Below are 13,038 nucleotides of genomic sequence, written 5' to 3'. Positions count from 1 at the left end.
AAGGGCACCTATTATGCAAAATCCACGTTTACAAAGTGTTTGGACATAAATGTGTGTTGGCAGTGTGTGAACACAACCACCAAAATACTCATTTTCCACCTTTATTAATCCACATTAAATCAAAGCAGTCTCATTAGACATGTTTTGATTCTCTTAGCAATGTGACATCACACGGATAAAGCCCCGCCCACGACCGCTGACTGACAGTCATGTATTATCATAGTTTCTGCCCTCAGTGAGTTTTTTTCTGTGGTTCTTTGCCAAATCTGATCTGTTTTAACCAAAAAAATCTCTTTTGGTAAGGGAGTGAGGAGCAGTAGCTCATTTGCATTTAAAGGTTCACAACACAAAACAGTGTGTTTTTGCCCAAATAGGGGCATTTTGGGCATGCTATAATAAATGATCTGTGGGGTATTTTGAGCTCAAACTTCACAGAAACATTCTGGATACACCTGAGACTTATATTACATCTTGTAAAAATGGGCATAATATGTGCCATTTAACATTATTTAGCAATTTTTATCTTCATGCATTCATTGTATGTTGAAAAGGTATTTAATGCATGCCGCTTTTCATTAAGACAGCTTTGCCCTCTCTTTCTCAACTCTTAAAAATACAGGCAACATTACCTATCTTAACTTTTATAGTTGAACTGACATTTTTAAAGTTAAAACTTGTGAAATCCAAGTGTAATGAAGAAATGCTCTTTGAGCGACTGCTGATCTCAATTTAGTAAGACATTCCAATTAAAGGTGAGAAAATCATTAAAATAGCTTCAAAACACAACAGACAGACAAACACAGTGATTTATTTAATGAAATTAGCTGGTTCTACAGTAAATACAAGTTAGAGGTGAGAGTGAGGCACAACCTAATGCATTTTGGTTCAATATATAGAGCTGTGGTCTCCAACATGGTTGGCCGCCAAAGCACATTCTATTAATGACCTTAATTTTGATATTTATTTATTAAGTGTTTTATATTAGCTTGGCTTCTTTTATGTATGTTAATATTTTAAACAGTGATAAAACAAATCAGCAAGTAAAATAAAATAAAATCAACAAGTCAAACAAAAAAGTTTTGAGTAGCTAAACTATAAAAAAGTACTGTACCCCTCCGGATTGTTAACTTGTTTTTATTAGTTATGTCAACTTATCCCAACTTAAAACTCGCAAAGTTGTTTTAACTTCATTCTGCATATTTTTACAGTGTGTCTATATATGAAGAGTTTGGTTCCAAAACGCAATAAATCCATTTTGACAAATTTTGGTAAAAACGTGTTTTCTATACCAAGAAAGTGACAAGATGAAAACAACTATTTTCTGTTACAAACTTTCACACAGCATCTTTAGGTTATAAAAACATAAAAAATTCAAATCCATAACTTGATTTTCAAAGATTTATTATAAAAACGGATTATTTTTTCCACAAAATGCAATAAATCCATGACAAGTTTTTATTAAAAATGCTATAAATCTATTGAATCAATAGCCTATATAAATGTGCATTCATCTTTGCCATGTTATATTCATTTAGTTGACTAGTTGTACACACTAATTAAAAATATAAACATTAATGTCATTAATCAAAACACTTACTTTGTCATATTAAGATCACTGTCATTGCGGTTACTTGACGTCCTCGCTTAACGTCTTTCACACCGATCAGCTGTAAAATGTTTTTGGTCCTGCTCGATTTTCGTTGACTTTGAGTAAAATTATGTTAAGTTTTTCATAAGATCCTCTGGGGTCAATGTGTTAGCATGAGAAGCTTGCTGTCGGGAGAACAAGCACCCGGTCTCCCGAGTGCCTCTCAGGGAAAATATTAGATGCTGATGGCTTACGTTTCTTTCCCATCACAGAAAACCATCACAGGTTTATCAATGCAATTAAAGTATTATTTTGTTTTGTTTGTTGATCACGAAGTACAAAGTAGATGAGGAAAACTAGGACTCCGTGGACTCAGCGCGTCCGCCATTGTTTGTTTACATTGCGTGACTGGTGGGCTGTAATATCAGAAATGGATTTATTGCGTTCTGTAAAAAAGGAGCAGGGGCGTTTATCGCATTTTGGGAAAAAAGGGAGAAAAGATGACAGAATAACACGGCGGATATTGGATTTTGCGTAAAATTAAGAATTTACTTTTAACTACTGACCTGATATAATACTGATTTTGGCAGTAACTCATTTTTTTCAAAAATGGCGTTTATCGCGTTTTGGAACCAAACTCTTCATATATATATACACTGAACAAAATTATAAATGCAACACTTTTGTTTTTTCCCTCATTTTCATGAGCTGAACTCAAGATCTAAGACTTTTCTATGTACACAAAAGACCTATTTCCTTCAAATATTGTTCAGTGGCACATCAAGATGCCAATTAGACAGCATGATTATTACACAGGTGAGCCTAAGGCTGGCCAGAATAAAAGGCCATTCTAAGGCCCTGTTTACATCTACATGCACTGTAAAAAATACTTTGCTTTTGGGGTTAGAAAAGTCAACTTAATTTCATAAGTTATAACAACTCATCTCTAGTCAAGATAAATAATAGTAAGTTGAAATGACTTGTAAATCAGAGTTGATTCAACAAAAAATTTTAAGGCAGCAAAGTATTTTTTACAGTGTGGTTATTTAAAAAAAAACTGAGACATTTCCCTTTGTTTGCACCCTTCTTTTACACGCAAACGGCATATATACACGGGTACGTGTCAATGAACACTTTTCTGAAAACTTTTGAAACCGGAGAGGTTTAAATGTCTGTTTTTGAAAAAAGCCCACGTGTAAACGTAGTCTTAAATCAAAAAATGGGTGTTGCATTTATAATTTTGTTTAGTGTATGTTATTGGTATTGTATTGACAGTTAATATTTTGATTAATGGTATTTAAGCTGTTTTCATTTTATTATAATTGTATACTTAAGGTTTAATTCTAACACTGTGTTTCAATTAACCCCGCTGTGTTTTCAATCCTAGCTATCATTAAGGAGATGTTGACATTTTTCTAAATATTATGATGTTTTAGTCAACAAGACGATGATTAAAATAAAGGTTAGATTTGGGACACACCCAACTTAGAAATCAAAAAAATACATTTAAAGAAATTTACTTTCCATCAAAACACTCTTTGTCCAGTATCTTAATAAAAACTTTTCACAGATACACAGGAGATCGTCTTCTGACAGTAAGAGAAAAAGACAAAAAGCACAGATTGCTCAGCACTGTGTAACTATGTAAAATAGTTGTGTTACAATTAACCCCAAATTAGTGTGTGCCTCGCTCACCTCTACCTTTTTATTCAACTTTTTTCTCCTTCTGCCACATCAGAGGTCTGTGTATCATAATGTCACTGTGATAGTCTATACTCTATCAAAACAAATGCACATTATACATGACATCATCCTGAAATGTGAAACTGTCTGTCTGTAGCTGAAACTCTCTGTTACTGTAAACAGAAAGATATGAGGTGGAGGTCATTCTTCAACAGAGACAGACAGATCCTCAGATATGAAGTCTTTACTCTGCTGGTGTGATGATGTTTGTGTTTGCAAACATATAATCAGTTGATGCTAATAGCAGCTGAACTGCACCCTAATCTTTAATGAGAAAACATCATGCAAATTGCGAGGTAATTACAATTTCATCGTGCGGTGATTGGACAAGTGGAATATGCAGGAAAAGAGGACAGGAATGAGCAAAAACATGAGAATGTCACACTAAACTATAAGACATATTGGCAGATTTTCATCTGATTTCCTCTATACTTGCACCATCTGTTATCGGGGAATCAAAGAACGAATGGCTTGATGATGGTGATTTATATTAAGAATGGAAAACAGAGAGATATTGGATATTTTATAAACAGCACCCAGTACTTTTAGTCAGACACATAAAATTGGTAAGAATGTGTCAAGCACAAAAAGAGCTGTTCTGAGGTCAGCGGAAAGATGTTAACCAAGTCTTACCCCACAGCCGAGTCCATTGCGTAGCTCACAGCAGACTCTTCTGACATCATCCACAGGAAGTATGCCAGCCCCACATCCAGGGGCGGGGCACAAAACTCCTCCCATCTGAAGAAGACACTCCTCTGCTGCATACCGCTGGTAACGCTCATACTAAAAACAAAGATTGACTGAGGACCCATCACAATTGACAGTATATAATTCAACACTTAATGTATTACATATACTGTAATGCAAACTATTGTTTGTTGTATTATGAAATAGATATCGACTTGAAATCCAAACACTAGTAAATTAAACTAGGCAAAATCAATAATGTGAAATGTAAATGTCAAGAATTACAAGGTAAATGTATGCTTTATTCAAAGCTTATGCAATGTTTGGAGTGAGACATATGGATCGAACACTTTTTAACCTTACAATGTCAACAAGCAACCAATACTGTAATTTTTTAAAATACTTTTGCACTTTTTATTAGCAGCCACAATCCCGTGGAGGATATGCGATAGATAAATGAAGCATGTTTGAGAATTTATAAATCAATTTATTGACATCCATAAAACGATCAAAATCTCTTAAAGGGCTGTCACACTACACTTTTGTTCCATTGACTTCCATTCATACGCATGCGAATGCTATCTATCTCTTAGCCATTCGTACGTATTTTACGAGGTGGCTAATTCGTATTAATTCGTACGACCACAATTGTAGATTTTTGCACAATTTGCTTTTGCACCCCTGATGATGGGTTCAGGGGCAGGGTTTCGTTATTGTGTTTTTTGTATGATAATTGTATGTTTTTGTACGGTTCACATACAAATTACCCAACTTGTAAAATGTGCACGAATTCTCATACGATCAGGCTGGACTGGAAGCTTGTGCGAAGATATTTCAACGCTATGTCATGGCAATTTGTACGTATTTTTCAAGGTGCCTAATTCATATTAATTAGTACAACCAAATTCGTACATTTCTCTATGATTTGCCCATGTGACGTTGGGGTTAGGGGGGAGGTTTCGTTATTGTTTTTATTATGATCATTGATAATTGTTGCATGATTAACTTCATACGAATTAGCCAACTGGTAAAATATTTACGAATTCTAGTGAGATCAGGCTGTATATTTTGCGAGTAGTCTGGTGAACTTTAACCTGCGAATTTGTTTCCCATGGAGACGCAACCAATAAAAAAACAGTATGTCACGGTGTGATTTCTTTTCACCGAAAAGCAAAAATTGACTACTGTATAAGGACTTCCCGCATATATTTGCAGTAACGTCCGAAATATATTCGAATGCTCAGGGTCTAGTGTGACAGTGCTCTTTATTGCAGTGGTTCTCAAACTTTTTCCACATGCGGCCCCCCTTGTGTACGGTGCATTCCTTCGCGGCCCCCCCAAAGAAAATGTATGACAAAAAACTGTTCTAAAATGTAACATTTTAATTAAACAAAACATATTAAGTTATACAAAGTAGTGCTGTTAGTTAGTAGCCTTATTTTTTAGGGTTCATTACAAAGAATTCATGATAAATGAATGTATTTTATAAAATGTCATAAAACTGGGCCCCCACTGGGACCATCTCGCGGCCCCCCTGAGGGCCCCGGACCCCAGTTTAAGAACCACTGCTTTATTGCATTTAAAGGAAAACACCACTGTTTTTCAATATTTTACGAATTAATACATACCTATCTTTTTCAATATTTACAGTTAATCTTTGTACAGCGCGTCGTGAATGTGTTAGCATTTAGCTTAGCACCATTCATTCCTTAGGATCCAAACAGGGATTAATTTAGAAGCCACCAAACACTTCAATGTTTTCCCTATTTAAAGACTGTTACATGAGTAGTTACACGAGTGAGTATGGTGGCACAAAATAAAACGTGGCGATTTTTTAAGCGGATAAAAATGAGAACTATATTGTATGGTGACAGACCACTTAGTTTACAACACTTCGACCTCAGCGCACAGTAACATCATCACTCCTGACTCCTCCCCCTCTCGCTCAAACTTGACTGGACACACCAAAACTTTTAAGCGCGACGGAAAACGGCTTGCGGACACCGAATGCCAGCTGTTTTTTAGCCGAGCGCTTTGGTAGCTGTGATACTTCAGCTGTGAGCCGGTTGGTTACTGTGGTAATGTCCCGCCCCTCCTCCATTGTAATTGGACGGCCGTGTGAGAACTGATATTGCAGCGGAGCTTTTCACTCAAAGTTGAATATTTTTAAACTCTCGGCGCTCAGCACGAAAAAACCCAGAGCGGCATTTTTCAACGCGGACAAAACCCGCTAGCTGCTTGCTTATTTGAAAAACGCAGTTTCCATTGGAATCAATTGAAAACATGCGCCTGCCGTGGGCATAAAAACTTTGGTGTGTCCAGCCCCTTACTGCGCCCGAGGTCCATCCTAAGGAATGAATGGGGCTACGCTAAATGCTAACGCATTCACGCAAGGGCACGCATTGAAAAAAAGTTGAGGTAAGAACATAGTAAAATATTGAAAAACTGTGGTGTTTTCCTTTTAATATCTTAACCTCAACTGTAATGACGGAAGAAGTGTAAGCTAGTTTAAGATATCTAACTATTTGTTTTCAACAGCTGGCACACCGGCAAAAATATCAAATCTCCCTGTGGCCAATAGACTCCTGCTGGAAAATACATGCAATGTATTACAGATGTCAGGAGAGGCCACTTGCCATAACAGTATGTTCTGGAGCGTAATTGCAGAAACGTCCCTAATGGTGCTTTGCAAAGGTGTCAGATAACAGCTCAAATTGGTGTGAAAACTTCAAAGACAAAAAGTTGGTGAGGAACAAGGAAACCTTTCGAGATGATCCCGCTACTGATAGCGAGCGTTGGTTGGCGTGATGGTCTTGAATAAAGTAACAGAGGTCTAGTTGCTTGAGGAGGGCTTAGTGAGTGACACGAGGGGAACGGCAGACGGGCCAATTAAATGACAATCTGACAATCAGGATGAACTAAGAATCCGCCAGGACAGGAAAGGTTGTTTAAAAGGTGTATGCGTGTGTCTGTAAGTGAGTCCAAACGTACCTGTTCATCTCCCAGGACTCGGAAATGATGAATCTCTTTAATGAGAGAGTCCGGACAGCAAGCTAAAGAAAGAAAATGAAAAGTAATTTAGGCATAGAGTTACTGTAGCATGGCAGTAAGAAGCTTAAAATTAAACATGAAATTAAGTTTTTAATACACATTTCTGTTTTACTTTATTTGTCTTTGTAATGTACCCAACTTTGGCGTTAAAATAACCCAGCATTTTTAAAGTGTATGAAATGCAACAGTCAACTACAAATGCATAAATCAAAATCCGTATCCCGCATGTATACAAACGCTAATGACCGGAGCTTTTTGGAAAGCCCACCACTCGGGATGCTGAACGCACCTCAAGTTCACGTTCTCAGAGGAGAGGTCTTTCATTCAAGCCGCCTAATTTCCACAAGATACGAGACGCATCTTAACAGGAAGATCATCAAAGAGATCCCTCGAATTCCCAGTCCGCCAAAACGACTTGCCGTTGATACCCACACATGATAATTATAAACGGCAAATGAGTAAAGATGAATGTGCTCGAGCTTAGACGAGGACCCTGACCCTAAAGTGGCGCTCCTATCCTCTTCCCTAACAAGCGTGGTGTAATGATGTGGTCCCTTTTGTAGACAAACCTTGGACCAAAGACTTGTGCCACACAGCAATTATCTCTCAGGAGACTAATGACAGACTCTCATCTGTATGTGATACAGCTTACAGACCAGCACAAGCACACAGTCAGGCTTCTCTGTGACAAGCATAAACATAAGAGTGCCGTTTTAAATCACTAAGCTCTATAGATAAACGCACAGATAAAGGCTGTTGACATCTGAGTGCCTATAGTACAAAACACATGCTTTTCAAAATGGTGAGCTTAGAAATGTCTCATCACAGATGTCTGTTGCTGATTCACTTAAAGAACATATAGAGAAGAAGTCAATCTTGCACAACCACAAAACATATAATACGCTGTAAAAGTCTTAGGCCAGTGGTTTTCAAACTGGGGGCCGCAAGATGGTGCCAGGGAGGGCCCCAGTTTTATGACATTTTATGAATTTATCATGAATTCTGTGTAATTAAGCCTAAAAAAAATAAGGCTACTAACCAAAAGCACTGCTTTTTTGTATAATTTAATGTTTTTTTTTTAAAATGTTTAGAACAGTTTTTGTCACAAATTTTCTTTGGGGGCCACAAAGGAATGCACCGTACACAAGGGGGGGCGCACTCTGAAAAAGTTTGGGAACCACTGTCTTAGGCCAACATTAGATGTTTTCCTTATATAATTATTTCTCGTTCTCTTTAGTATAAAACAACAAAATACAGGTAATTTGTATGCAGTATTAAAAATTAAAGTGTTTAGTGTGATCTTCTCTTCCACTTAAGCAAAAACAGGAACCTGCAGGATCTCTTAAACCTAAATTAAATGAAACCCTAATTTCTAATCGAATGACCCCAAAAAAGTTTAAGATGTGTTGCTGCCAATAGAGGTCAACACTAAATACTGACTTTTACCTAAAAATTTTAATTTTGTTCTTAAATTATTATTTTTTTAATTTTGTGTACATATTTATTGTATTTTCTGTTCGTATCTTAATAAAGAGAACGAAAAGTAAATAGGCATGTTCATTGAAAATTTGCTAAAACAACAAAGCTGGTGGTGGCCTAATGGTGCGTTCACACCGGACGTGAATGAAGCGTTAAGTGTGAGTGATTAAAGGAATAGTCTACTCATTTTCAATATTAAAATATGTGATTACCTTAACTAAGAATTGTTGATACATCCCTCTATCATCTGTGTGCGTGCACGTAAGCGCTGGAGCGCGCTGCGACGCTTCGATAGCATTTAGCTTAGCCCCATTCATTTAATGGTACCATTTAGAGATAAAGTTAGAAGTGACCAAACACATCAACGTTTTTCCTATTTAAGACGAGTAGTTATACGAGCAAGTTTGGTGGTACAAAATAAAACGTAGCGCCTTTCTAAGCGGATTTAAAAGAGGAACTATATTTTATGGCGTAATAGCACTTTTGTGAGTACTTCGACTCGGCACAGTAACACCCTCCCTCTCCCATTATGAGAGTGAGAAGGGGAGCGGACTTTTCAGATGAGTCGGAGTACTCCCAGGAGTGCTGTTGCGCCATAAAATATAGTTCCTCTTTTAAATCCGCTTAGAAAAGCACTACGTTTTATTTTGTACCACCAAACTTGCTCGTATAACTACTCGTCTTAAATAGGAAAAACGTTGATGTGTTTGGTCATTTCTGACTTTGTCTCTGATTGGTACCATTGAATGAATGGGGCTAAGCTAAATGCTATCGAAGCGTCGCGGCGCGCTCCGGCGCTTGCGTGCGCGCACGCGGATGGTGGAGGGATGTATCAACAATTCTTAGTTAAGGTAATAACATATTTTAATATTGAAAATGAGTAGACTATTCCTTTAACGTGTTAAGTCAGCACAAAGACAGTGCCCATGTTAACAAGCATGCACCCCGCCGCATGAGCAGCGCGGGCTCGCGGCTCTGTAGCAACAGTGCTGGAATCGTTTCTGCTGCGCTGCTCATGCTCAATTAAAGTGAAAGTGCTTTGTTTATGGTTTAAATGCTCGTGGATTGACGCGAAAAAGTGTCATTTTACCTTTAAAATCACGAATGCGAAGTGTGTTTTAAACAGTGATGACTTTGAGCAATTTAACAGAAAGCAATGAAATATGTCACTGTTGCCAGAAGACTGTGCTTTCATTCACTCTCTGTACAGCAGTAAATGAGTCCTAGTCTATCTTAACAAACTTAAGAGAAAGAGATTTAATAATATATGTGCTTCTTAAGTCTATAATTGTGTTTATATCTGTCATTAAATGGACTAGAACAGCACGAAAACAATGTGGATTAAACAAATCAAGTTATAAAAGTTACACTGACCATCAAAAGGCACATTGAAGAGGTTTTGCTCATAAATGCATGTAAAATAAAGTAATTTGAACTTGAGATTTTTATACTGTTACTAAACTGCACAGTATGAGCTGCAAATGCTTTATTGAATGCTACCTCTGACTAAGAATGCAGTATTTTGCACTTGTATAGTCTTTTTTTATTTTGAAATTTTAAGAGCAATGAACATATATTGAAATGTTTACATTCAGATATGTAAATCAACATGAATAAATTGCTACTAGTTAATTAATGGGGAGATAATCGAGAATCGAATCGAAGTCGAATCGGACTGATAAAATGAATCGTTAGATTAATCGATGCATCGAAAAATTAATCACTAGATTAATCGTTTAAAAAATAATCGTTTATCCCAGCCCTAAACAGGAATAAAAAGGATCTTGGCTTGGAAGAAAGTAAGAGAGGAGGTCGGACAATCTTGTAAGTTGTAAAAAACGCTCTTTACTCAATTTGAGCTGTATCTATACACATAATGAGACAACAAGCTAGGTAAAGCCGGCAAATTGAGTGTATTTGCGAATTTCACGTGCGTATGATGCAAATTTTAAATGTTATATAAACTTTATGTTCGTTTAATATGTCTTGTTTAATATAAAATATATGTCATAATGTGTGTCATTTATGTTTAATTACTTTAGCTATCTCAGCTTACTAGAGACAAAGTTAAGTTACCATGAAACTGAAGTGGCGATTGTCTTCTTTTTTGTAATTGCGTATATCAAACTGAAACAGCTTCTGAAATGAGAAAAAATTTACAGTAGGGCGGGACTTGATTTCGTCCATCGAGAACTGATTGGATCATTGAAAGTTGCTAGTTGCTAATGGCTAATCGCTGCGATCTTTCCGAGGTGGAAACATGTTTCCGATAGCCCCGCCCTCGCGCCATTCCTCATGACAGGAAGTGAAGAGAGGTTGTTTCAAAGAGGGTAGGAGGTTAATGAAGTGCACAGATAAGTTATTTATAAAAAAACACTACAGTATTTAATTAAGTACAGTACAGTATTTCAAAAGTTTTTAATTTCTATTTCTTGACTACTTTAAACACTGTGGGTTTGTGGCACTGACATAAGGCGAATTTGAATCTGTTTTTCGGACCAATGTGAGGCGCTGTGTCTGCATAGAAAAGAGATGGCAGGGGGTCCCGCAGCAAACTCATGTCATTGGTTGAGTCCTATCTAGTCCTAATGACATATCACAGACACAGTATACACAATGTGGCACTGAACGTTTTGGCTTGTTGCTGCGATGGGTCACCGGTGCAGCCATATTAGGAAGGACACAGTAAGTGAACATGAAAGTTTTTGTACTCCACATAAACAATTGAAATCGTTAAGAGATGTAAACATTGCTATTAGAGATGCACCGATATTTCCACCAATAATCGGTATAGGTGAATAAAAGCATTTTTCACACTATCAGCTATCGGATTATACTTTAAAAACAGCCCATTGTCATGGCTAATATCCTGTGAATCATAAGAAAACAGGAAAATGCAATGAATTTGAGTGCTGTGTATAGAAAATGTAAAGAAACATCACTAGCTTAATGTTCAATATTAATGGTTATTATATGAATGAATAACCTTCAGAAAATGTAATCTTAAGAATTTAGTTAATGCAAGTTAATGTAACCACCAAACTATTGGTATCAGTGTCGGCAGATATCAGTCTGAATAATCTACTATCAGTATTGTTGAATTTTTTATATCGGTGCATCTCTAATTACTATGCTTATAATCCAGAAGAACAGCAACATTGTTTACATCAGGGATCGGCAAGTAACTTTGGCCGCGGGCCAATATTTTTTTTAGCCAGTAGATGGCGGGCCAACTGCTGCTGGCACACTTACGTCTTATTTTGAATTAGCCTAGTATAAGCTATCTGATCTTTTGTCAAGAAACATTGTCTTTATTTCCTATTTAAAATACGAAAGACGGCATTAAAAATTGCTAAAAACATGGGTATGGGTCTGTGTATCATTCATTCAATCGTTTTTTAAATTAAAAACAAAAATGAAAAAATTAACTACCACAGGTTTTCTGATTGTGTGCTCAGATAAAAAATTAATTACTGGATTAGACAATTTTTTTATTTAACACCTTTATAGGCATAATATATCAATGAAATCATTTTAAACAGATCAAGTACTATTAGTGGTAACATATTACAGGCATTTATGCTCTCATGAAAGACTCTTAACAGTCCGACTTTTGAACTGTATTCCTTTTTTTATTAATATTTATCCGGGACACACACATACACACCTAAGGTTTAAGGAGGTCTCCGCTTTTTGTCCAGCTCCGACAAGGTTCTATTCAGTAAACCGCTTAAAATACACTCTGTGTTCACCCGCTTTATTTCCCGACCTGACGAGGGTCCGCAAAACTTAACGTTAGATCTCGTTCCCAGAATCTCAAATTCAATGTCTCTAACGAAAAAAGAGAGATGAAGTAGCCTATAACAATTATAAATGTTATACAAAAATTGTGTTCGTGCCAATATAAATATTATTTTAACATTGTATTAGTAGCAGAGAAAAACAAACAGAAAAAATAATGAAATATAAATAATAAATTAAATGGGACAAAGCCTCTCACTCAAATTTCTAACCAACATAAACCGAAACCATTGGTTGCAGAGTTGCTGTTCAAACAAATTGCTGAAAATCCTCCTTTGCCAAATTTATTTTTAAAAGGAGGTAAAGATCAAAGAACTATGCGTTAGGAAAATTAATAATGGCTTTATTTTAATAGACATGTAAAACCATATTTTGGCGGATTACTTTCATTTTTTAACGAATTTACCTGCCCATTTAGTCTTAACAATTAACGGTAAACGAACTTGACTTGCTGTTCTCGAAGGCAGGTCGAACGTAAGGTCGGGCTCGAGCCCCACGTTCAAGTAACAGAACAGAACAGTAGATTCCTTTAAAATCTACGTTAAAAGTGTAATAGTTAAAATATTACTGCAGTAAAAGAGTTTATTTTATCATATTTTGTAGTGGTTTCTAAAAGCCTGCAATTACTTTTCAGTAATTTGCGATGTCACGGAGTTTAACGTCTTCACGCGTGACGCATTGACATGATT

At 36.5% G+C, this 13,038-nt stretch overlaps 1 protein-coding gene across 3 annotated transcripts in view; it reads right to left on the bottom strand.

Annotated features, from left to right (window-relative positions):
• Positions 1–13,038, bottom strand: part of prkn (parkin RBR E3 ubiquitin protein ligase) — a 137,076-nt gene that overhangs the window by 10,341 nt on the left and 113,697 nt on the right. For all 3 annotated transcript variants that reach the window (XM_073872986.1, XM_073872985.1, XM_073872983.1), the window contains 2 exons: positions 7,010–7,071; positions 3,965–4,114 (listed from right to left, as the gene is read on the bottom strand). In XM_073872986.1, coding sequence (XP_073729087.1) covers positions 3,965–4,114; positions 7,010–7,071 — 212 coding nt within the window. The remainder of the gene's footprint in view (positions 1–3,964; positions 4,115–7,009; positions 7,072–13,038) is intronic.

Source organism: Misgurnus anguillicaudatus, chromosome 11, assembly GCF_027580225.2.
Source record: "Misgurnus anguillicaudatus chromosome 11, ASM2758022v2, whole genome shotgun sequence".
In the NCBI taxonomy this organism is placed as follows: Eukaryota; Metazoa; Chordata; class Actinopteri; order Cypriniformes; family Cobitidae; genus Misgurnus; species Misgurnus anguillicaudatus.
The sequence above is the reverse complement of the archived record's forward strand: the minus strand, read 5'-3'. Positions and strand labels throughout refer to the sequence as shown.